The 26,538-nt window shown below is 46.1% G+C and overlaps 1 protein-coding gene across 3 annotated transcripts; it reads right to left on the bottom strand.

Moving 5' to 3' along the window:
* Positions 1–726: 726 nt before the first annotated feature.
* On the bottom strand, positions 727–26,340 carry Snta1 (syntrophin alpha 1). Of its 3 annotated transcripts, none has more exons than XM_051192860.1 (8): positions 25,909–26,340; positions 21,827–22,012; positions 7,849–8,053; positions 5,624–5,831; positions 5,391–5,521; positions 2,600–2,805; positions 1,432–1,619; positions 727–1,332 (listed from the first exon to the last, which is right to left on the bottom strand). In XM_051192860.1, exons 1-8 carry the CDS (start codon positions 26,198–26,200, stop codon positions 1,240–1,242), a joined length of 1,509 nt encoding a protein of 502 aa, XP_051048817.1. In that variant the 5' UTR covers positions 26,201–26,340; the 3' UTR covers positions 727–1,239. The 3 variants fall into 3 exon arrangements, with proteins under 3 accessions (XP_051048817.1, XP_051048834.1, XP_051048825.1); XM_051192877.1 differs by having other exon boundaries at positions 2,630–2,805; XM_051192868.1 differs by having other exon boundaries at positions 2,609–2,805; positions 25,909–26,339.
* Positions 26,341–26,538: the final 198 nt, after the last annotated feature.

Raw genomic sequence — 26,538 nt, 5'->3', positions numbered from 1 at the left:
CAGGACTATGAAAATAAATGCCTGTTGTTATAGCAATGGAGATTGGACTGGGTTTGTTTGGCGCTTGTGTCACAGTATTATGTCCAGAGAAACTGACTGCAGCAAGCTTTTATAAGCTGTACCTGCTTCAGTGTTTGCTGCAGAAATGAGACCAGGTGAGGTGCCACTATCCCCTCCACTCACTCCCTGTGTCTGACCAATTGGAATCATACATTTGACTGTGGAAGATTTTGATGGATTTCTTCCTGCTGAGGATGGAGACCTGTCGGCTTTATAGCACCAAAGACTAGCACAGCACAGATGTAGGTGAACCATGGGTTGGTGGGTGTATCAGTGAGAAGGATGGGTAAGCCAGACTGGGAAATCTTCACCTACATGCATCTCCCCATTTCTTGGTGCCTAATTTTCAACCACACTAATTAAGTAACTCTGTGGAACAGTTTCCTCATTGGCCACAATTTCCTAAGAGACCTCAAACAGAAATAAATCCAACTCAGGCACTCTTAGGTTTCTGGCCCCCATAATGGAAGACATAATGAGTAAGTGTTGCTTTAAGCTGCTAGATTGTACAGTCATATATCACAGAGCATAGGTAAAGCCTGTATTCACTTTGAGGCCCAGTTCTCCAGGAGAAGGGTCTCACATCTTGGTCTGGTTCCTCTTGGGACTGCAGAGCCACCTCAGAGTCCAAAAGTCAAGACACAAACCACAGACGTGGAGCCAGGCTGCCTCTGTGCTCACAGGCTGTTTATTATCCAAGAGGAAGGAGGAGAGAGAGGAAGAGAAAACAGATGCCCCATGGGGCTCAGGGGAAAGTGAACAGAAAGGTTCCTCTTCTTCCTCTTGTCACTGACCCAGAAAACTCCAGCTGCAGAGATCTCAGGGGTGGCGTATGGGGCCTCCAGGAGGCCTGGCAGCTCTGCTGTTGGCTGGGGACAGAATCCCCACAGGGGGCAGGTCCCAGGGTCGGAATGGCTTCTGTGTACACAAAATATCTCTCTTCAAAAGGCACTGGTGGAGGCGAACAGTAGGAAGGCTGACCATCGCAAGCCACACCCACTGTCCCAGGTCTGAATCCCATACCCCAAGACCAAGCCGGCCTTCCTCAGGCTGGTCTCTGACGCCCGTGTTCCCCTCCTCTCCCTTCCCTCAGCCCAAAGATGAGTAGGCAGTCGGCAGAAGGACAAGTCAAGCCACGGGGTAAATGATCCTCTTCAGGGCTAGTGCCTCTGACGACTTCTAGGCCAAGAGCCCCAAGCGGGTGACTTTGGCGGAGAGGAAAGAGTGGATGATAAAGACCATAGTTTTCGGACATGAATGCAGGTCCAGCTGCTGCAGAATGAACAGAGAACAGGGTCAGGGGCTCTTTCCAGCCTGGCCTCCAGGATAGCATCCCCACCCCCAGGATGCAGAGGTGCCCCCCCCACTTACGATCTCTCCTTCAGCACCCCCAAAGTCCAAGAAAAGGAGACTCGTGCCATCATCTGATGACATCTGCAGCTTCTCGAAGGGCTGTCGGAGCAGCACTGCTCGGCCTGCTCCTGGCTCAGCTGCCCACAGTGTGAAGCCCTTGTCGATATGCACAGAGAGGTTACAGGGACGACCATTCCATGTGCAGGCTGCAGGAGAGCAGTGGACACAGGCTACTCTGAGACTACTTCAAAGACCACTCAACTTCAAAAGCAGCCCTAGAACCAGGCTTGATTTCCCCCAAATATGGGAGACTCACTCTATCGTGACACCTGAACAACCACCCTCCCAGTCACCGCTGTCCTAAAACACAGAAGAGCAGGCCTTCAGAGAACCCACAGCTGTATCCAGCACCACTTCGAGCACATGCGTTGGAGAAGCCTGGGCTGGAAGGTTCCATGGGAGAGGATTTAGCTATCAAGTACAAGGTCTTGGATTCAATTCTCAGCACAATAAAACAAACGAGAGTTCATTTCTGTGATGGACACAATTTATCCCATTAAGGCACAGGATTGCCTGGTTAAATTTAAATCTACAAAATTTAAAGTGGGTAATTTAGATTGACATATAAAAAACTATTCATTGTTTACCTGAAATTCAAAGCTAACTGTTATGCTATTTTTTTTTCCTTTTTAGTTTTTTGAGACAGGGTTTCTCTGTATTGCTTTGGAACCTGTCCTGGAACTCACTCTGTAGACCAGGCTGGCCTTGAACTCACAGAGATTCTCCTGCCTCTGCCTCCTGAGTGCTGGGATTAAAGGCATGAGCCATCAGCTCCCAGCTATCTTACCTATAGCCTCGACCCCAAGACAGGGTCTCACTATGCAGCCCTGGCTTGCCTGGAACTTGCTATGTAGACCAGACTGGCCTCAAACCCACAGAGATCCACCTGCCTTAGCCTCTCAAGTGCTAAAATTAAAGGAGCATGCCATCATGTATCCTCACTAGCAGGATCACAAGGATAACCTAAGAAAGACTCTAAGAAAAAATGTCTCCCTTCTTCCCAGAGCACTTGCATACCCCAAACAGGGACATCTTAAAAGGCCTAACCTCCATTAGTTATCCCCCTCCAGAAATGTCATACAGAAAAAAAAAAAACTTGAATGCCTCTAGGCACAAGAGGTTCCACCTGGCACACCTGTAGACACTTCTTGCACACCTTCGGCAGCCCGGTGACAGCCATCCACCAGCTGTCGGGTCCAGGCTGCCAGCTCTTGTGGTGACTCCACACTGAACAGGTGAGTGTCCACACCGTGACGGGTGCCCGTGCGCAGGGCAAAGGAGAGTTCTGCGTCATAGGGCACTGAGCCCTTGGAGGGGCCCGAGTGCACCAGCCTGTGTGCAGAGCAGAGGGTCAAGCATGAGTCTTTGAAGTAGGGTGGGGTGGGGCCAGGGCAATGACCTGCATCCTTCAGTGTCTTTCAGAGGACAGGAATTACACGGGGGTGTGTCGCCTCCATCTTCCCCTTACTCTTGCTTCAACCATAGCAGAGTCCTCACTCTTACTGTTCCCCCTGCCTGAATAATCCTCCCTCCCAACCCCCACATGGCTCATTCACACCCTGTAGATCTTTGATCAAATATTCCCTCCTCTGAGAAGATTTGTCTAAAATAGTTCCTTTGTCACTCACTAGCCTTACTTTTCATCCGGATTGCAGAAATTATGCATTTTGAATGTTGTTATTTGAACAGGGTCTCACTATGTAACCTTGGCTAGTCTGGAATTCACTATGTAGACCAGGCTGATCTTGAACTTGCCTTGAACCTCCAGCTTCTGACTCCTGAGTACTAGAATTAGAGGTACGTGCATGCCCCCACTCCCAAATGAAATTATATCTCTTACTTATTAGTTTCAGTAGGCTTTTGCCTTCTTCCCTAGAATGTCACTAAAGTAGTTTTTGTCTATTTTACAACACTATATTCCCAGCAATTTAAACATAGTGTCTGTTTAATAAATAACTGTCTTAATTAACAAGGCACTTGATTAGGCCGGCAATCCAAACCTGTCACTTGTCCACTGGCCCAGAACCTAATCCAGATTGAGGCGACATGGAACAAGGATCGCAGACCTTGCAGCTTGATTCTCATCTGCTGCTGTGGCCTTAGGCAGTTCACTGGTCCTCTCTGGCCAGCAGACCTCTAAGTGCTGGCCCTTAGCACACTCTGTTCCTCACTCTACCCATTCTGTTTCCCTTTAGAGCTTCTACTAAAGTCCCACACTCCAGCCCTGAGCCTCAGACCCAACAGTTCCCAAGCCTCTGAGCCACATTCCCTCTACTTCCCATATACATACATATATTCTGGACCTGACTCCGCATCTCGTTGAACCTCCTCCAAAGGCATCCTCACTCCAGACCCACAGCCCACACTAACACACACACTCCAAACCTCCTATTCATCCGGATGCCTCCTGCCCTCTCCCATCTGGCAAGCACTGAGCCTGTGAATTCCCACCCATGCACTTTCTACAGCAAATGCCACTGTTCTTCTCCATATGCTTCCTCCACCCCCTGCCTCCCTCAGCCCATGTCTCCCAAAGATGTGGCAGCCTCTCAGCTTCTGCCCTCCCCTCCCCAGTGGAAGTGCTCTGTGGCGGGCATGTCCTCGAAAACACAGCCGCAGCCTCCTGACTTAACCCCTCCAGCCCTGACTTAACCCCTCCAGCGACACTGCTGGGACTGGGGAGATGGCTCAGTGGGTGAAGCGCTTCCTGCTCAAGCATGTGGACCTGAGTTTGGGTCCCTAGCACCTGTGTAAGAGCAGGTGACAGACACCTGCAGCCCCAGTGCTAGGGGAAACTGAGACAGGGACCGCTGTCCTGTCAGTCTAGCCAAAACAAGCTCTGAGTTCAATGAGAGACCTTGTCTCTAAAAATAATAGGGTGTGGGCACGATGACACAGGCCTTTAATCCCAGCACTTAGAGGCAGTTCAAAGCCAGTTTGGTCCATGTTGCAAGTTCCAGACCAGCCATGGATACATAGTAAGATTCTGTTTCACAAAAGTTAATATGTATGTATGTACACACACACACATACACACACACACACACACACACACACACACACGGTAAAGACAAATGTGTTGGTTCATTTCTGAACCCTCAGGACTGGGGGTAGGGGTGCCAGAGCCAGATGAATCATGTGGGTTTAACAGCCAGCCAGTCTAGCCAAAAATAGCAACCTCTAGGTTTGGTGGGAGACAAAGTCTCAAAAAAAATAAGGTAGAGATAAATAGAGAAAGGTGTCTGGATATGACATCTGATTTCTATATTTGTATACACCTCACATGCATGCATGCACACACCAAATCCTGCTAACAGTGTTCCTTCACCAGACAGCAGCTCTATCTCTCTCCCCACCCCCAGTTCCCATGTGGAGTCTGCATCTGGTTCTGCCACAGTCACAGGTCATGAACATGCTCTGTACCTCTGGCCACAACTAAGGCACTCTACCATCCTTCCTTAAAAGTCACAGTTCTCATTCATCAAAGTCCATTTCAAATGCCACCCCCTCCTTAAGTCTTCCCTGGCCAAGCCAGACAGCTAAGTGTCTCCTGTAACCTTCAGTGTAATGGCTAGACATACATAATGGTTGTTCTGGGTCTGTCTCCTGACTCTGGATTCTCCCTGAGGGCAGCAACTGTTCATGTCAACTCTGTGTCCCCTGAACCATGCAGTACAAGATGTAGGTGTCAGTAACTGAGTGACAGATAGCACTCCACATTTTTCTGCTCTGAGCCTCAACTTTGCAAATGAGGGAAACTGTGGCTCTAAGGAGCAGGGTTTGCTTCAGGTCTCCCGGGAAATATCTGGGGACAGAACAACACTGGGGCTTGTGGCTTCTGGAGCCCATCTGGAATACCATCCTCCCAAGTCTGAGTATAACACTACGTGCAACCCAGTGCCCCTGTTCTTTGGTACCTGGTGGCAATGAGCGGTGCAGTACGAGCTGGCCTGCTCAGGGCCTCTCGAGTCTGGGGGAGAGAGCAGTAGAGGAGCAGCTCCTTCTCTGTCAGCAGGGCCAGGGTTGGGGCTGTACCTCCACTGGGCAACTGCAAGCAAAATGGTAATGAGGAGGGATGGAAGGAAAGCCATCGAAGGGCAGGGAGGGCAGGGGGTGATAAGGGGTGACAGAAATGGGGCCCAGCAAGCACCTGTTCTGTCAGCCAGCCAATCTGCTTGATGTCCTGGCTCCCAGCTGTACCTGTGGCTGTCAGCAGTGCCTGCAGCTCGTCCTTGACCCAAGGTATGAAAGTGCTGATCTGGGCTTGGATGGCACCTGCCCATGACCTTGCACTGGCCTCATCCTTGGCCCTCAAGAAGAGAGTGTCCTGGCCATCTGCTGCCCAGATCTCCAGATACCTGAAAGCGCAATGGGATAAAAGATAGGACATGTCACTGGCCAGCTATCCAACCCAAACATCTAGTCCAAGAAACCCACCCACTGCCAAACTTGAAGACATCACACAGGGTGTCCATGAGAGACGAGGACTGTGTTTGTTGCTAGAATCCCAGCCACGGGTGTTAAAACCTCACAGGATCTGGGGACAAGAAGCTACAACTTACACATACATACACAAATTTCTAGGTGACCACTCAAACATGTGCCAGGAGCCATAGTTACAGCATAAGGACCCAATACCCTTTTATCCTGGCTTCTATGAAAGGTTCCTGCTGAGCTAGTTTTTCGGGCCTCCCTGTTGCCTAGAATCTAAGGCATTTGTCTACTAATAGGAAAAAGATATGAATAATCTTACGAGACCAAGTTTACCTATAATAAATACTTGGGCCAAGTGGTGCACAGTTGTAATCAAATCAGGCTGAGGCAGGCAAGAACAGACTAAAGAGATCATCAGGAAAGAAAAGAGAAGGGAAAGGAAGGGAAGAGAAGAAAGAAAAAAGGAAAGGAAAGAAACCAAACGAAAAGAAAAGCAGCCAGGCAGTGTTGGCACACCCCTTTAATCCCAGCACTTGGGAGACAGACACAGGTGTATCTCTGTGAGTTCAAGGCCAGCCTACAGAACAAGGTCCAGAGAAAGCTACAAAGAAATCTTGTCTTGAAAAAAAAAAGAAGAAGAAAAGAAAAAGAAAAATGAGAAGCATACAGGTGTGGTGGCTCCCATATGAATATCAGCACTTGGGAGACTGAGGCAGAATGATCAGAAGTTCAAAATTATCACCAGAGCAGTCAAGATGGCTCCGTGGGTAGAAGCACTTGCAGCCAAGTCCTACAACCTGATTCCTGAGACCAACTCCTAAAAGTTGTCCTCTGACCACCATACATGCACTGTGGCATGTGCACATGTATGCACACACAAAATAAATAAACAAATACACAAATACATAAATGTAAATCAAAAATTTTAAAGACTGAAATACCTAAACTATACAGACCCTGTCTCAAAAGAAAAAAAAAAAAAACCCAGCTTGAGAAAGGAGAGAAAAGAAACAAAACAAAAAGCCATGCCATCAAGTATGGAGGGAGAGCTCCAGGGAAGAGCAACGGTGGTACAGGAAAGGTTTTCCAAAATGTTTTGTGTTCCATTAAAGATTCACTCCCCTTTGGATTTCTGTACTACGTGGAATACGGCAGCCTTACCCCCGCCTCCCTCTACTGCAGAACTAAAAGCAAAGGACTTGAGTTCATGTCTTCCCTTGCAGTTCTGCCAGTCACATGACCCGGTTCCAATCAAAAGTAAACCTTTCCAAAGACACACTCCACCAAATCCACCCTTCCCTATACACATCAGCTACTTCTCCCAGTACAAGGATGAAATTCAAAATACCAGATGTGGTAGTACATCCTGTAATCACACCACTAGTAAACTGAAAACAGGAGGATCGGAAGCTCAAGGTCCTCCTGGGCTACACAGCAAAATTAAGAATAGCTCTGGCTATTTGAGACGCTTTCTTAAGCAGAAAAAAGAGAACCAGGACTGGAAGCCAGGGCTCCTCCCTAAACCAAGTTCCTGCTCACCTGTTAATGCCCCAGAGGAAGAAGAAGAGACAGAGGGAAATGGTGGCGCCCACCTTTGATCCCAGCACTCAGGAGACAGAGGCAGGCAGATCTCTGTGAGGCCAACCCGGTCTACAGAGTGAGTTCCAAGGCAGCCAGGGCTACAGAGAAACACTGTCTTGAGGGAGGGAGGGAGGGAGAAAAAGAGAGAGAGAGAGAGAGAGAAAGAGAGAGAGAGAGAGAGAGATTGGAGAAAACAAGCAATGCATACCATCACACTAGAGTTAAATCGTGCATCCATTTGACCCAGTTGTGAAACCCCTGCTTCATGCCATCATGGATGCTGGTATCAGTTTGTCACTTATATACAACACAGATATTTTTCATTTGCATTATCTGAGTGCCTCCCCACTCCAGCCTCACCTGGGTTCCGGGTCAGTGGGAGTGCACCTCCTCGAGACATATGCCATCTTCAAGGATATGTGTTTGGCCTCATTGAGGTTCCAGGGCTGGGGGCCAGGGGAAGAAGGCTGACGCTGAAGAGGCGAGGCAGGAGGTGAGTCCCAGCCGACCGAGGTCCCGCCAGCAGAATTCTTGAAATGCGGTGAGACCTCCTTCATGTACTTAACTGGCAGGAAGAGAGGCCACCTGTTACCATTGCTTCATGAACTTCATGTAGCACATATCACAATTGTCCCTAGTTAATAAAAGCTTTCTTTATGGGGCTGGAGAGATGGCCCAGTGGTTAAGAGCACTTGCTGCTCTTCCAAAGGACCTAGATTCTATTCCCTGCACCCACATGGAAGCTCACAAGTGTCTCTACCTCCAGTTACAAGGAATCCAATGCCCTCTTCTGACATCAGTGGGTCATTCATGCACATGGTACACAAACATATATGCAGGCAAAATACTCAAAACATAAAATAATATAATAAAAATAATTTTAAAAAAATAGGTAGTGCTGTCCAGTTTGAATATACATAAACAGATGCAATTATCTCAGAATTTCTAACATCGGACTTGGAACTCTCACCTAAACATAACATTTCAACTATCAGGTATAGGTAAACACACACACACACACACACACACACACAAAACATTTTAAAATTTTAAAAATTATGTTTTAAAGCAAGACATCTTCCAGGCATGGTGACATCAGCTATCTATAATCCTAGATATTGAGGAGGCTGAGGCAGACATGTCAGGAGTTGAGGCCAGCCTGAGTGATTTAGACCCCACCTCGATAATTCAAGCCCAGCCTGATCTACAGAGTAAGTTCCAAGACACAGAGAAACACTTTCTCAAAAAAAAAAAAAAAAAAAAAAAAAAAAAAAAACCTAAATAAATAAAATAAACCAAATGTGTAGCACATGACTGTAAGCCAAGCATTTGAGAGGTAGAAAAAGAAAAATCCAGAGTTTGAGAATAGCCTGGGCCACACAAGCCCATCTCTTCAAAAAAAAAAAAAAATGTGGGGGATGACTCCAGCAGAATACTTGTCTTGCTTGTTCAAATCCCTGAGTTTAATCCTTGGTACAAAAAGAAGGAGGAGGAGGAGAAAGCAATGGAAGGGAGTAAGAAATGGAGACAGAGTTGTTTGATGGTTCACACCTGTAATCCTAGCACTTGGGAAAGTCTAAGGCAATTGAATTGTCAAGAGTTCTAGGCTAGCCTGAGCTACAGAAGTAGGCCCTATCTCAAATGACTAAAAATGAAAAAAAAAAAAGCTAAGGAATTCAGCTTTAGTTCAGGGGTTATGTGTGACACTAGAGTCTGGGTCACTGCCACAGCCACAGGAGGGCTGCCAACGCTCAAGTCAGTCATCCCTTATGTCACAAAATACAAAGCTAGTAGAGAGGAGACAGGCCGCTTCCTTGCACCTGTCTAACAGGTGCCTGTGGAGGCCAGAGGTGTTGGATCCCCTGGAGCTGAAGTCACGGGTGGTTATGAGAAGCTTTCTGTGGTTGCTGGGAACCCAACTCTGATCCTCTGAGGTCAGTGTTCCCACCACTGTAAGGGCAAGAACTTCATGTGACTCATCTATGTCCTCAGAATCCGGCTGGCTTCTCATATGCTACATGCTCAGCAAATGAACATTTGTCAACTCTGAAGCCAAAGAAACCATTAGAGTCACCGCTCGTCTGGCTGTCCCAGAACCAGGTCATCTGTCTCCATTCCCACAGGAACATATTATAAATGAGGAGCATTCCAGCTGGTGCCAGAAACAGGCCTTGGATTTCACAGACCAAGTGGCCTTTCCCTGAATGAGGGTGGAAACCTGGAGGCCCCAGAGTTTGCCCATAAATAGCCCAGTTACAAAGTTGCCTCCCATTCTAATTTCTGCCTGACTCATTTGAGCAGATAGGGCGGGACTGTCTACAGACTATGGCCTCCAGAACTGAGGGAGATGACTATGGCTGGTGGCCATGATCATGGAATCTATGAAGTTAGGCCCAGCCACAGTCCACATTCTCCCCAGGCAAGTCTCTGGCCCAGAAGCCTGGTAAAGCTCACACAGGAAGCTAAGGACAGTGAAGGAAGCCAGAGGTGAGCTGTGGCCCCAGGACACGGGAAGAGATTCCACTCAAAGCATTCCACTAAATTCTACAATAGAGCAAGGCCATACCCCTGCCCAGTTTATCTAAGAGTGCAGGGTCTCATGTGTCTGAGAGGAGTCATTTGTTTTGGCTCAACGCAAAAATGTTCAGAATGCATCCCAGGGCTCAGTAAGTGCCTGTGACTAAATGTCCTGGCCTGGAATCTTGGAAAATCTGTTGGCTAGGATCAACTTGTTCCCTGTCTATTCAGAGTGGGTGGTTACTTCCCCTGTTGAAATTATACTATGGACTTATCTTTTTACTAATCTAAGGCCTCTCTACTCTAACCCAAATGTCAACACTGTGAACAGAAGAGCCCTATCGCATTTTTCAGGGCACACCCAGCTTCTACTACAGCATTTGACACTAGGTAGCAGAAGAATAACACAAACCAAGTGTGGTAATGCATGCCCGAGATCCCAGCACTAGGGGCCGTGGCATGGAAGAGCCACATCAAAAACCACACAGGCGGGGCAAACCCTTTAATCCCAGCACTCAGGAGGCAGAGGCAGGCAGATCTCTGAGTTTGAGGCCAGTCTGGTGTATGAAACAAGTTCCAGGACAGCCAGGACTGTTACACTGACAGACCCGTCACTAAAGCTGGCTGGCTGCAGGACCTGACTGGAAAGAAACTCCAGCAACAGAGGTTTACTTATGAAGATGAGCCAATGCCTCCAGGTCACTGAGAGTTAAGGTTTCTTGATACAAGTGGCTGACATGTGTTGAGCATGTCCTGTGTGTTCAGTTCCATGTGTACAGTATACATAGATGTATTAGTTTAATTCTCACAGTAGCAATTCTGTGAGGTTTTTCACTTTATATGGGTATGGTAGGACACACCTGTAATCTCTGCACTGCAGAAGTCAGGGGGATTGTGGTGCACTTGGGAGGCAGAGGCAGGCAGATCAGTGAATTTGAGGCCAGCCTGATCTACAAAGTGGGTTCCAGGATTATTACACAGAGAAACCCTCTCTCAAAAAAAAAACAAGGCAAAAAACCAACCAACCAACTAACCAACCAACCAAAAATAAATAAATAAATAAGGAAAAAAAGACACGAGTATATATTAGCATGTAAATAAATGTTCATAATAACAGAAATTATTATTTTTAATTATGTGTATGTATGTGTACATGCATGTGACTGCATGTGCCTTCAGCGGCCACAAGAGGGTGGTCCCCTCTTCTTAGCTGTGGTTAACAATGTGAGCAGCCTGCTGTGGGTGACGGAAACTGAGCTGCAGCTGTCTGCAGGAGCTTTCCTAGTCACTGAGACATCTCTAGCTCTGAGAATGAGTAATGTTTTTCAAGTACTGCAGCTAAGAAGACTCTGACTCCAACTGAACTGATTTCTATCTAGTTACAGAGGTCACTATTGCCTCAGTCTTGGATTATACTGTCTGCCATGCTTTTTCCCTCCTGAAATTAAAGAATAATGTATGCAGGCCGGTGATGGTAGCAAATGTTTTAATCCCAGCACTAGGAGGAAGGGGGCTGCAAAGCCAGGCAGATCTCTGAGTTTGAGGCCAGCCTGGTCCACAGAGCAAGTTCTAGGACAGCCAGAGCTACACAGAGAAACCTTGTCTCAAACCCTCCCCAAAACAGAGTAATTCATGTAAAGCCAAAGCTAGCCCATTGGTCAGGATGACACAGTGCATTTCAAGCATCTAGGGTAGACGCTCTTTTTCCCTCAGTGCTGGGAATCAAACCCAGGGCCTCACAGCCAGGGACACACAGAGAAACACTATCTCAAAAACAAAACCCAGGTCCTCATGTATGACTGGCAAGTACTGTACCACTGAGCTATTCCTCCAACCTAGACGGTCTCTGAGAGCAGAAGCCATTGTATACTTCTGAGCCCTACTGCCTCCTCTAGGTGTGGCACTGAGCTCTGTACATCTTGGATCTTGAGAATATGTGAGGTTTGATATCAGGGGGTATGTCCCTGATCTTTTGTACTTTCTTGACAATGTTCCTAATTGCTAGTGTCATTCCTAAATCTTTAAGAATTTCTCCTGGCTCATTATGGCTTGTGAAATTTAATGTTTTCTGTTATGGGTCCTTGGAACTCTGAGGCCAGCCAACTCTGGTTGCTCCTCTAGGAGATAGACACTATGTATCCCATGTGATTTGGCTGCACGTTTTAACAGTTTTAAAGTGGATGTAGTTAATTTGGGGTTCCCTATTCAGCTGAGCTGACTGTTCTGTGCCCCTTAGGTGCCAGAGGGACTTCTGTGCCTGGAACAGACATAAATGGAACCCCTGTCTAGGACTCCCATAAATGCAAAAGACTTGTTATTCTGGCCATTGTCCTCAAGGAGACATTTTTTTGGCTACACACACATAACTTTGGATCATGTGACTCCCCACAGACAAAACTTGGCTTAATCCAACCCTGGCCTGATCTGCAGAACTCAATTGAAATGCCTGTGGGTATTTCCAGTGAGATGGCTCAATAGGTAAAGGCACTCACTGCCAAACCTAATGACCTGAGCTCAGTCTCCACTGCTGGAGGAAGAGAACTGACTGGTGTAAGTTCTTCCTGACCTCTGCACACACGCGTTCATACACATAAACATGCACACAATAAATAAAATTTAATAAAAAATAATTAGGGCTGGAAAGTAGTACAGTGGCAGTGCTTACTTTCCAAAACCATCACCTCCCCCACAAACAAAACAAACAGAAAAACTCTGTGTCTTTAGACACAGTTGCCCGCCTGGTCTAATTGTGAGTTCCAGGCAAGGCAGGGCTACAGAGTGAAACCCTTTCTTAATAAACAACAAAAACAACTCTTTCTCCCATTATTACGATCCTAAAACTCAGGCTGGGAGGTGGTGGCATCCACTTTAATGCCAGCACAAGGGAGGCAGTGGCAGAGGCCAGAGGATCTCTGTGAATTCAAGGCCAGTCGGGTCTACAAAACAAGTTCCAGGTCAACTAGGATTCTGTTTCACAGAGAAACCCTGTCTCCAAAAACCAAAAAGATCCAATACTTGAGGGCCAGTGAGGCCAGTGAGGCCAGTGATGGCCTCATCAGGTGATGCACGATGACCTCAGTTCAATCGCCCGTAACACACCCAGAGACTGGACTCTAAGCTCCCCACGGTCCCATAACTCATGCATCCTGAAATCACACTGTCACACAAAAATCAAAAGATTCTAGAACTCTGAATCTAGGATTTCTGAGTTGAAAATGGCTTTATTTATGGATTTTTTTTTTTACATTTATTTCTTTATGGGGTGTGTGTGTGTGTGTGTGTGTGTGTGTGTGTTTACATATTTGCATGCATGAGTATGCCTTTGCCTCAGTGTACATGTGGAGGTCCGAGAACAACTTGGATGTTAGATTGTCAGGCTAGGCTGCAAGCATCTTTACCTGCTGAATCATCTCCAAAGAAAAATAAAATTGATGTTTTAAAAATTAAAAAACAACATATACTATCCAGAATGAAACAACAGGGAATTAAGGAGGTCACCTCTTAGTCAGGGCTGAGATACAACTCAGTGGTGGAGCACTTGCCCAGATACATAGGGCCTTGGAATGTGGAGGCAGGAGGAGGAGTTCAAGGCCAGCCTGGGCTACATGAGACCATGTTTCAACAACAGTAAGAACAACAACCTCCCACCAACTTTATAGGTTATAGTGATAACCTCTGTTGATATTTTTACATAGGAGTACTTTATATGCTTGTGCTTATAAGTTAAGGACTTGTAACTTTTTGAGATGCAGCCCTGGCTATTCCTGTTTATTGCCTGGCTAGTCTTAGCAATCCTCCTGCCTCAATCTCCCAAGTATGTTGTAGTGAGATAGTCCTTCTGTGGCACTGACCACACCCATTGGGGGGTGGAGCCATGGACGGAAGTGACCTGTGGAAGGAGGTCGGAGGGGGCCAGGAAAGGCGCTCTCTTTCTGGCGTGACTCGGACAGGAGAGGATCGGGTTGAATTTCCTGGTGTTCATCTGTCTAGGTTGTAAGTTATTTCTCCCTGAATAAACATCTATTCGGCCTATTTGTTTATCCTGATCCTTATTTACCGCAATAGTATGTCACTATATCTGGCTTTATTTTTTTTTTTTTTTTTTACAGTGCCAGGTATCTTGCCACATCTAGGTCATATGCTGTGCAGTAAGAGTATTTAAGAACATCACTTCTCAGAGATCTGAGCTCAAAATTTATATTTGTATTTATTTATTTGCTTATTTTTGAGAAAGCATGTCACTCTGTAGCCTTGACTTACCTGGAACTCACACTGTAGACTAGGCTAGTGTGACCTTAGGTAAGTAACCTCACCTGAGTTTCAGTGTTCTCATTTGTCTGAAAATAACCATGTGCCTCACTGAAAGGGGTGGCATTGAGGATCCAGTGAGACCACATACACTAAACACAGTGCCTAGCATACTAGTCCTTTTTTCTTAATCAAAATTTTAATCATGTATTGTATGGTTATGGGTATGTACATCTGAGTGTAAGTACCCATGGAGGCCAGGAAATTGAATCCTAGAGGTAGAGTTACAAGCAGTTGTGAGCTGCCCAACATGATTTCTGGGAACTGAACTCTGGTCCTCTTGCAAAAGAGTTCATGTCCTTAACCACTAAGCCCCATTTCTTAATTTTTAAATTACACTTTTGTTTATTTTGTACGTTAATGTGTGTGTATATTGTTTATGGTAGGCATCACTGTGCATGTGTGGAGGTTAGAGGACAAATTGTGGGAATCAGTTTCCTCCTTCCAGTATGTGGGCCCAAGGGACTATACTCAGATATTAGGCTTGATAGCAAGCACCTTTGCCTGCTGAGCCATCTCATGGTCCCTCTTGTTTGTGTAGCCTCCTTAGCATGAGTACAGGCAAGCTCTACCATGCTTAGCTCATTCATTCTTCTAGCAAATATTTCCTATTTCTTCTGGTCCAGGACTGGATGCAAATACCAGGGCACATAATGACATACACCAGTTAGGGAGGTCACATCTTGTTTTGTGTTGTCGATGCTCATCATGGACATGCATGATGTCCATAGGCTCTCATATCCTAGCTATCCCTGATATGACTTTGTCATGTACCTGTGAATACATATTTGAAATGTGGTTCCTGAGAGGACTACTGCTAGAATAAGAATTTCCCATGCCATTAGAATCTCATTAACGCTATGTTCATTCCACATCTTGTAATACGGTTGAAGTAAAATGAGATTTTATATCACTCTTGCCCCTCCAAGTCTTTTCATGTCCTCTTCCACTATATCTGCTTCTCAAACCCATGTCTGCCAGGTGGTGGTGGCACACGCCTTTAGTCCCATCACTCAGGAAGCAGAGGCAGAAGAATCTCTGTGAGTTCAAGACCAGGCTGGTCTACAAGAGCTAGTTCCAGGACAGACTCCAAAACTACAGAGAAAACCTGTCTCAAAACAAACAAACAAACAAAAACAAACATGTTCTCCTCTATAATTATTATTGTTTATTTAAAAATGCCCCCACCAGACAGCTCATCCCTACAGAAAACTGATTCTTTTTTTTTTAAACTCTAGCTTTTTATTAATTAATTTATTTTTTACTGGTGTTTTGCCTGTGTGTGTGTCTGTGGGAGGGTGCTGGATCCTGGAGTTACAGACACTTGTGTGTTGTTCTTCCAGGTCCTCTGGAAGAGTAGCAAGTTCTCTTAACAGCTGAGCTATCTCTCTAGCTCCAGAACTTCCTCCTTCAGTAGACATTAACTGCCTGTAGCTCTTCAGTGGGGGTGGGGCCTTCTGAACCTTTCCCCCCATTCATGTTGCCATGTCAACTTGCTGTGTACTCTTGTGCAGGCAACCATATCATTGACAGTTCATGGTTACAGCATCCCTACCATGTCCAGAAGACTCTATCTCATAGCATAGCAGTTCCCTCAGTCCTCTGGCCCCAACAATCTTTCCACCCCCTTCTTCTGTTCTCCCTTAGCCTTAGGCTATAGGGGTTATGTTACAAGTGTCCCATTTGAGGCTGGGCACACTAAAGTCACTTAGCCTCTGCAACTTGAGCAGCTGTGGTTCTCTGAAATAGCCCCTGACCATCACAAAAGAAAGTTTCTTTGATGAGCAATAAGACCCGTACTTGAAAAGCATGAAAGCCAGGTGGTGGTGGTGTACACCTTTGATCCCAGCAGTTGGGAGGCAGAGGCAGGAGAATCTCTGTGAGTTCAAGGCCACTCTGGTCTACAGAGTGAGTTCCAGGACAGGCTCGAAAGCTACAGAGAAATCCTATCTCTAAAAAACAAAAACACAAAAACAAAAACAAAAACACAGGTCCTCACTGTGTTGCCCAGGATGGCTCTGAATGCCTAGGCTCAATTGATTCTCTTGTTCAATCTCATGATTACCTAAGATTACAGGTTTGTTCCACCCTGGCCATCTTTTTATCTTTAAAAGCCATAATCTCTGTATGACATGTAACTCTCCCACCTTAAATAAAACACTTAGATTTATTTTATGAGTGTTTACTGTGCCTTAATTTTTTATATATTTATGCATATGAGTGCTGTACTTGAATATATGACTACATGACAGAAGAAGGCATCAGATCCCATTATAGATGGTTGTGGCCACCATGTGGTTGCTGGGAATTGAACTCAAGACCTCTGAAAGAGTAGCCAGTGCCATCTCTCCAGCCCCCCCACCCATGCCTTAGTATTATTTTCCAATGCATGACAGACTCACTCCTGTCACTATCAGTATGTTCAGCCAAACTGGAAAAAGAACGAAAGAAAGAAAGTCATTTTCCTTGTAGATAGCCCTCCCTCTTCTCTCTGGCCTGGTCTCCAAGGGCCCAGGCTAGTCCTGGCATGAGATCTGCACATACAATGGGCCTCTCTAAGCAGCAGGCAGAGGCATGTGGCTGCCAGCTTACACCCAGGCTCTAGTCACAAACATATCCCTGTAGCTGAAAACAGCCTCAGAAGATTTGTGCAGATCCCTGACTTAGCAGGAAAAAGCTCTAGGAGGAATACTGGGATGGCTGAGGCCCAGCTGAGTCCCCAACTCAGGCCAGGTAAACACCTATGGGAAACACCTAAAGTTCACTGGTGACGCCTGTCCTTCCTGAACGTTCTCAGGGATTCTATATCCACTAAGCTGCCTTGCCAAGTTCACCAAATGACAGATCATCCTTCCATGGCTCTTCCAACTAGCCTTAGGAGTAGGTTAGGGAACAGGGGAAGCTACAGGCAATGTGGCCAGTGACAGGGCTCTCAGGAAACCTTGGCCCTGGCAAGCTATTAAAAGCCCTGGTTCCAAGCAGGGAAAATTGAGTGCCTAAATCATACAAACTCCTCAAAGTCTCAAAAAACAAGGACAACCCAGCATCCCTCTGTCTTCCAGGCTTTTCTGGAAGTGCAGACTTGAGCCCAGTTCCTCGTCCAGCCTCTGATGCTGTCCTGAAGGAAACTCCCCATTTCCACGAGGCAGCTGGCCAAGAGACCAGGTCAAAAGGGACTTCGGGGCTGGGAACAGAGCTCAGTGGTAGTTACTTTGCCTAGCTATCATATGTGAGCCTTTAAATTCAGCTCCAGCACTCCCACCTGCAACCACCACCACAAAACAACAGGGAGCTGGGAGAAGGAGGGAGAGAAAATGAGAATTGGAGTAAGAAAAACAGAAAAGCAGAACATAGTGATTAAGACATACAAAGGTGGCTCACACCTTAATCCCAGGACTCAGAAAGCAGTGGCAGACAGCTGTGAGTTTGGAGCCACCCTGGCCTACAGAGTGAGTTCCAGGACAGCCAGGACTACACAGAGAAAACCTGTCTCAAAAAACCAAAAGAAGGAGGAGGAGAATAACCAAATGCATACTATCCTCATAGTTGAGAGGCAGAAGGACTGTAAATTCACCAGCCTGAGCTAAACAGTAGATGCTATCTCAAAAAAAAAAAAAAAAAAAAAAAAAACAACCTTTTTAAAAGCCAGGTATGATGGTATATGCTTTAATCCCAGAACCTAATAGGGTCTGCTAGGTTCTGCTTGGCCTATATCTATGAGTACAAGACCCAGCCTGGTCTACCTAATGATACACTGTCTCAAAAAAAAAAAAGAAAGAAAGAAAGAAAAAGGTCATGGGGGCTGGAGGAGTTGAAGCCAGCTCTGGCAGTTCAGAGCTCATATTGCTCTTCCAGAAGACCCAAGTTCAGTTCCAAACACCCACATGGAACAGTTACTCCAGCTCTAGGGAATCTGACACCTCTGGCGTCCAAGGTCACCTGCACTCACATATACAAGCCCATATACATGCATACACATAACTAAAGATTGATGGGGGATGTCCTTCAATATATATGTTTCTACCATTGGTTGATGAATAAAATACTGATTGTCCAGTAGCCAGGCAGGAAGTATAGGCAGGGCTATAAGACAAGGAAATTTTGGGGAGAGAACACAGAGAGAGGTCGCAAGAGAGACATCATGTAGCCTAGGAAGAAGTAACAGGTCTGGACCCCTCTCCAGTAAGACAAGATCTCATGGAAATACTTAGATTTATAGAAATGGGTTAACAATTAAGAGAGAACTAGCCAATAAGAAGCCTGAGCCATTGGCCAAACAGTTTATAATTATTATAAGTCTTTGTATGTTTATTAGGGGCAAAGCAGCTATGGGACCAGGTGAAACAGAAACTCTGTCTACAAAAGATTATAAATATAATTTTTTAAAAAAGAGACAGGCAGTGGTGGTGCACACTTTTAAACCCAACACTTGGGAGGCAGAGGCAGGTAGATCTTTGTGAGTTCTAATCTAGCCGGGGATACAGAGCGAATTCCAGGACAGGCTCCCAAGCTATAGAGAAACCCTGTCTTGAAAAAATATTTTTTTAAGAATCCAGGCATAATAATAAATTAAATAAAAAAATGGAGGAAAAAAAAGAATCCAGGCATAGTGCTATAGCCTGTAATCCCTACATTCAAGAAATGATGGCAGGAGAATCAGAAGTTCAAAGCCAGCCTGGGCTACTTAAAACTACAACAAATAACCAACACATAAAATGAAGGTGTGGGGGGGAGATGTTTCAATTACCTTCTTTGTTAGTATTCTTTTGTTTGTTTGTTTGTTTTTAAGACAGTCTCACTATGTAGGCCTTGGCTGATCTGGAACTATTTATACCAGGCTTTCCCTCAAACTCATGGAGATTCACTTGCCTTTTTACCTCTGAGTGCTGGGATTAAAGATATGTAGCTATGTGCCACCATGCCCAGCTGCTATTATGTGTGTGTGTGTGTGTATACCACATGTGTGAGGTTATCCATGGAGGCCAAAAGATGCCATTGGATCCCTGGAGCTGAAGTCATAGGCAGTTGTGAACCACTGATTCTGGAGGCTGGGAACTGAACTTGGGTCATCTAAAAGAGCAACAAGTACTCTTAACCACTGAGCTGTCTTTCAGTTCTCCCTACCTTCCCTTACCAGACCCAGGCTCTTCTACCAAGTATGACCTTGAATTTTCTATCTTCTTGCATCTACCTCTCATCAAATGTCAATCATTCATCCTTCTCAGAATGACGTATGTGCTACAGATAAACTATTCTCATTCTAAAGATGAGAGGGTATAGATTAGGAACATGGCTCCAATAAAATGTTGCCATCTATAGACTAAGGTTTTGAACAGCAATCCAGGAGCAGTGGTATATGCCTTTAATCCTAGCACTTGGGAGCAAGAGGCACAGAGGTTTCTGTGAGTTCAATGCCAACCTAGTCTAAATATCAAGTTCCAGGCCAGCCAGGGCGAAACAGAAAGACCCTGTCTCAAAATAAACAAACAAAAAGCTTCAAACAGCAGAAACTAAAGAAGCTTTAACATCGACTGTACTGTGATCCACCTAGATGTGAGCAGTCCCAGGTGGTTGCTCCCACTGGCATAAATTCAGCCATATCTTCCTATCATATTTTTACTTTATACCTTCAAACCATAAGCTTAAAATAAATCTTGTAAGCACAATGAAATGTGACATTTCAATTAATGCTCATTATTTTAAATCACATCACTGGCTATAAATATCAAAACAATAAGATGTCTAAGTGGAATGTCTCTCTGATATCTATACCACATATGATCCTATTTGTTGACTGTGCCTGTTCAATATGACTGATAGGAGCTGATGGCTATATCTCACTGGAGGAATGCTGCTGGCAGGCCAAAGGCCCTGGGAATATGACTTTTTTTTTTCTTTTTATTAGGTTTATCGTTTTTTAATGTGTGTTTTCACTGGATGTAGATATGTGCAGCACTTGCATGCCTGGTACCCAGAGCTCAGAAGAGGGTGTTGAATCCCCTGGAACTGGAGTGTCTGGAGTTTCAGGGGGTTGCAAAACATTATGTGGGTGCTTGGAATCAAACTCAATCTCCCAGAAGAGGAGTAAGTGTTGAACCATGTCTCCACCCTAATTTCTTCTCCCTTTTTTTAAATTTTTTTTATTGTTTTTTTGAGACAGGGTCTCATTTTGTAGCTCTAGCTTACCTGGAACTCCCTATATAGACCAAACTGGCCTTGAACTCACAAAGGTCTTTCTGCCTCTGCTTCCTGAGTGCTGCAACTAAAGTAGGGTGCCAGAATTCACTGCCTCAGACCTGACCTTGATATTACACATGTAACTGATTGATATACTTAACCTTTTAAGGACTAACATTCTAAACTGAGAAACAACACCATTATGCACAATGAAATAAATAGAATGTATCAATACTAGTTACAGATATGTCTAAAATATAAAATAAAATAAAACCGTGTGGGAGTTGAGTTCTTAGACCACAAAAATGACAAAGGTGACAGTCTAGGACAATAGCTCAGTGATTAAGAGTAGGTTAATTGAAGACCAAGGTACTATACATATACATAGTGCACAGACATACAGGAAGTCAAAACACCCATACACATAAGATAAAAATAAGTCTTTGAAAGTAGCAAAGGTCACCCAGGGTCTCAAAGCCGCTTTACTTCTGTGGCGTCTTGGGGACCCCTGTGGGAAAACTTGGCAGCAATTGAGTCTGGGACTGAGCTCAACAGCTTTGCTAGCCATGGCACTGTGCATCAATACCACCCCCTCCCTACAATCTCTCAGTTCCCATTCTGGGCAAGAAGCCAAAGATACATTCTTCAGGCCCCCACAGGCGTTTGGAGCTGACAGAGTGGAGTTTGAGGAAAGGGCTGAGCAAAGCAGAAACCTCCCGAGAGTGTCAAAAGGCAGATAACAAATAACCACATCACCGGGCCTATTCAACAGTGGAGAAACCGAGACCCAGAGAAAGCTAGTGTCTCCAAGACCACACATGAACAGCTCATGGAGAGAGCCACCCAAGGAAGGTTCTCCTCAAAATACTTCTCTGGTCCTCATTGGATGTGATGGGTCACTACATATCTTAGGATTTGAGGGCCCGGGATAACAAAAGAGCCTGGGGTTTAAAAACTCCATCAGTCCTTTTTAGCAAAGAATCTAGTTGTTCTTTCCCAGTCCCCAGTCTTCCCTTTCCCTTAGCTACTCAACAGGTGACAAATCCTGTTCACAACCCAGACAGCCAGGAGTTACGTCCTCATTTTAAGAGGAAATCAAGGTTCTTGGAAATGAAGTGATTTGTCCAAGACCATACTACTAGTGAGTGAGAGACAAGATATACAAACCAGACCTACTGAGCCGTCAATGATGACCCCAGGTAGGTCCTGATTCTATTTTCTCACCCACATCCCATCGCCCTAGGCCAGGCTTGGAGCCACTTGAAGCTTGGGGTAAGCAGGAAAGAAATTAAAAGAGCCCTTCCCAGCCCTCTGGGCTCTGTACACTGGTACTTACCCTCCAACACCACCTCCTTGCCTGTCTTCTTGAGGGCCTGTACCGCTTCATCATGGGTGGCAGAGGACAAATCTTCACCATTCACAGACAGGATGGCATCCCCAACAAAGAGTGCCTCTGTCTGGTCAGCTGCCAGTCCCTTGAAGATCTTGGAAATGAGAATAGGCATCTTGTTTTCCCGGCCCCCTGCACAAGCACAGAAGGAAGAGGAAACTGAGGCCTGTGCTTCAAACACGGGAAACTTATCAAGGTGAAATTGCTTCTGACTCAGTGCTGGCGAGAGGGGCTAATAATGAGAAATAAAGGGAAGAAACTTAGGAGTTTGACACACAGCCAGGCTTGGTGACATGCAGCTATTATTACCCCAGCATTCAGGAGGCTGATGCAGGAATGGATTGCCTTGAGTGCAGAGTCACCCAGAGATATAGCAAAAGCAAGACAGACAAATAATATATTTTCTACATCCATTTTGGCTCCTGGATCTTTTGTTTAAATGTTTTGTTTGATCATCACTTTACTGGTTTTTTTTAAATGTTTTGGATTTTAAGCAACTTTCCACAGTATGAAAATTTACTGATAACCTCCATCTGGAGTCAAGGGAAAAGTAGTGGTTGCTATGGCCTGAAGGGACCTCTTCTACAATCATCAAGTTTTAGAATCCAGAGCTGGGTGTGGTACAGAATGCCTGTTATCCCAGCACTTGGGAAGTTCAGGTGAGGAAGTGGGTGGGGGAAGGCCAGGAATTCAGATCAGGCTCAGCTATTAGGGAGTTTGAGGCCACCCTGGGATATATTAGGCCATCTCAAAAAATAAACTAGTTAATTAAATGGGATTTACTAACCAGGATTCACACTGGAAAGAAGGGTCTTAAGTTCTAGAAATTTCAAAAGTATATCTGAATTTCATCTCTGATACAAGAAAATAATACATTTTACTGAACTACTTTATTGTTAAAATCTCAAATGCCATTTTAAATAATTTAACATGTATTTATTTTGTGTCTGTATGCATGTATACAAACACACATGTGCTATATAAGACACATGTGGGAGTCAGAGGACAACTTGCAACAGCTGGTTCTCTCCTTCCACCATTTGGGTCCTGGAGATCAATCTGGTCAGCAGTCTTGACAGCAAACATCTTTACCCTCTGAGCCAGTGGTTCTCAACCAGTGGATCACAACCCCCTTCATGGGTCAAACGACTCTTCCACTGGGATCGCATCAGATAGCCTTCATATCAGGTATCTACATTATGACTCATAACAGCAGCAAAATTACAGTTATCTTTTCGGGGGAGGGAGTGTTTAGAGACAGGGTTTCGCTGTATTGCTTTGGAGCCTGTCCTGGAACTAGATCTGTAGACCAGGCTGGCCTCAAACTCACAGATCGACTGTTGTGTCTGCCTCCCAAGTGCTGAAATTAAAGGTGTGCACTGCCACCAACACCAGACCAAAATGACAGTTATGAAGTAGCAACAAAAATTTAAGGTTGGGGGTCACCACAACATGAAGAATTATGTTAACAAGTCAAAACATTAGGAAGGTTGAAAACCACTGCTTCTGTTTGAAAACCACTGCTTCTGAGCCCATCTCACCAGCCCTCAAATGTCTTTTGCTGGTTTTGTTTGTGGTTTTGTTTGTTTGAGAAAGGATCTTACTATGCAGCCCTGACTGGCCTGGAACTCACTATGTCTAACAGGCTAGTCTGAAACTCAGAGAAATCTACCTGCCTCTGCCTCTAGGGTGCTAAGATTTAAGGCATTTGTCACCACACCCAGACCAAATGTCTCTTTAAAATTGTCAGCAGGGCTGGGTATGGTGGTACATACTTGTAATCCCGGCACCAAGGTGACAACGGATAAAAGATTACTGCAAATTCAAGACCAACCTGTTCCACATATGAAATTTCAAGACAGTATAACAGTCTCCAAAAAAGAAAAAAAATCAATGTTCAACCCTATATAGACTCCAGTCAGACCCTCAGATATCACATTCCTGATAGTACTGAAGATGAGAGACTTGTGGCACAGAGCAAGAGGTCACTGTTTCAAGGTTATATAAATTGGTGACATCTGAGCCTGGAACACCTCACTCCCAACCCCCACCCAGGCCCCACAGTTGCTCATGGCACTGCACAAGGCTTGAGGCCTTAGGAGAGGAAGGTGCTTCTATTTATATCTAGCCTCTTCACCTAAAAGTAATGGCTTCTATTCCATTTGAAGCTATGACCATTCCCAGCTGCCTTGGACTCAGCTGGACCCCAGAAGGAAAGTTACCATGGCAACAGGAGCCCAGTCTTCAATCCAGGAGAAAGTGAATGAAACTGCTACTTTCCCTAAAGTCCCATCAAAATATACTTTCAATCACCTGGAAGTACAGATTTGGGTAGTATCTCTGTACCTTGGCAAGACCCTGCTCCTCTGAGAATTAGTTTGACTGTCTGTAAAGTGGAACTCTATAGGAACTCTAAATTCCTTCCTGCTCTGACACACTAGTGTATTTTATTATTAATATTATTGTTGTTTCCCTAGTCTATACCAGAGTTTTGGATTAAAGCTGGTGCCCATTCCCTGTTTCCCCTTTAGACTCTTGGGGTTCAGTACATGGGAATTTATACTCTTCTGGAAAGAACTGACTCCCTGGACAGTATTTAGAGCAATAAAGGCTCTATAATTAAGACTTAAATTCTGGTTCTACTGTTCACAGACTGATCCTGGGGAAGTCATTTTTCCCTTTTGAGTCTTGGGTACTTCATCTGCAAAATAGAGATTAAACTCAATGCCTTTTAGCACTGATGGTCAAGATGAAGTAGACCAGGAGCTAAGAATAATGAACACAACACCTAGCACACGGTGGCATTCACCACCATGCCTACTTCCTAACCTGGGCCAAAGTCTAGACAAGGTATCAATGAACAGTTAGCTCCCAGGAGGCCTGGGAATGTAAGGACACATTTAATTTAATTAAAAAAAAAAGGCAGTCTGTTGAGAGCTGAAACTGGTAGACAGAAGGGCAGGAATGGTGAACACAGAAGTTGGGGATACACATGGATTTTAAGCACCAGAACCTGAGGATGCACATGGATTTTAAGCACCACATTTACTGGTTTAAAAAGTCCCTTCTGGCCTCTCTTCATTTCACCACATGTTGGCAAGCCCTGCTCCCAGAAACATACTCATCACATGGTTACCAAAACAGATTCAGAGATAGGGAGTGACTTGTCCAAGTTCACACAGAGATCTAGAACTCCGGTTGCAGCCTCAATGAACTGGGGATGTAGTCAGTTGGTAAAGTGCTTGCCTAACATGTATAAAGCTCTAGGCTTGATCCCCAGCACAACATAAACCTATTTTAGCATCACATTCCAGTAATCCCAGCACTCTGGGATTACTTCAGTGTTATCCTTTGCTATGTAGTGACTATAAGGCCAACCTGGGATACATGAGACCCTGACAAACAGCCATCAGTCTTGGAGGCTAAGAACTCTCAGGAAGGAATGGCAGCTCTGGGCTCACCCTTTCCCCCTGCCCATGGTACAAATGGGCAGATGAGGAGACTCAACCCCAGTCATCAGGACTCCTAGCCTGGGCATACAACCTTCTGGAGCCCAAGATGTCTAGGTTCTTACTGCCCCTTCTCCAGGACCATGCCTATGTCTCCATCCACATTGAGCTCCTAGATGCCAAGCCCTCACCTGTGCACCTAGGTTGCGTCCTAGTAGTGCCCCAGGCATCTATCCCTTTTCACCCGTCTGCCTTCCTGAGGATCCTCATAACCTTGATACCTATAGCTACCATTTTGCTTCAACACGGAACTACGAACCCATGTCCTTTATGCGCCCGCACACTTCCACACTTGGCGTCTTCTGAGCCCCCTGTAAGATCTCCAACTCCCCAAGCCCCTTCCGACCTTGGTGTTCCGCCCTCCCTCACTCCCTTCCTTCCTCCCCTCAATCTCTGCTCCACCTCAGACAGAAGGCTTCTGGCTATCTAGTCGCCTTTCTCTGCCAGGCCCCGTAACCCCTGAGCACTTCACAGCAACATAGACACCACGACCCCATGCCCTGAGTGCCCCGCACCTACCCTTGATGCTGATGCCCAGCCCGCCGGCATCGGCCTTGCGCACCGTCACGCGGCGCCGCTGGAGCAGCAGAGCCTCTGACAGCTGCGGGGGCGCCGTGCCTGGCTCAGCGGCGCCGTTGAACTGCGCGGGCTCGGGTTCCGGGCCGGGCTCGCCGTCGGCGGGGCTCACGGTCAGCGCGTCCTCTGCCAGAGTGAGCAACACCCGCTGCCACCGCTCGCCTCCCGCCCCGGAGCCCGCCCCGGCGCGCAATTCCAGCAGCCCGGTGCGCGGAGCGCGTCTGCCTGACGCCATCTTCGCCTTGAAGTCCCAGTCCGCTGCGCTCGCCCGGTCCCACCGTACCCGGCCGGCTCCGACCCAGCGCCCAGGGCAGAGGGCGGCAGGGCTGCTGAGCCAGCCGCCACCCTACCCCGGGCCTCGGGGGGCGGAGCTTCGGAGGACAGGCTGTCGGGGGCGGGGCTAACGGGGGCGGGGCCCCGGGAGAGACTAAAGGGATGCTGCTGGGTAACCTAAGGATGCTCTAAGGACCGCTTGAGAGTGGGTCAGAAGCGCGTCGCCGGGAGGCCACAAAGTTAGAGGAGGAGGTTGAGGGTGTGGAGTGCTCGGCAGGGACATAAAGGGACCGAATTCTG

Source organism: Phodopus roborovskii, unplaced genomic scaffold, assembly GCF_943737965.1.
Source record: "Phodopus roborovskii unplaced genomic scaffold, PHOROB, whole genome shotgun sequence".
NCBI lineage: Eukaryota > Metazoa > Chordata > Mammalia > Rodentia > Cricetidae > Phodopus > Phodopus roborovskii.
The sequence above is the reverse complement of the archived record's forward strand: the minus strand, read 5'-3'. Positions and strand labels throughout refer to the sequence as shown.

Excerpts from the sequence above, each read along its gene's own strand:
- Snta1 (XM_051192860.1), bottom strand. The coding sequence starts at position 26,200 with ATGGCGTCAGGCAGACGCGCTCCGCGCACCGGGCTGCTGGAATTGCGC. Across the intron at positions 5,832-7,848 it reads CCCACTGACCCGGAACCCAG|GTATCTGGAGATCTGGGCAG; the intron begins GTGAGGCTGGAG and ends TTGCGCTTTCAG. Across the intron at positions 1,620-2,599 it reads AGTGTCTACAGGTGTGCCAG|CCTGCACATGGAATGGTCGT; the intron begins GTGGAACCTCTT and ends GCTCTCCTGCAG.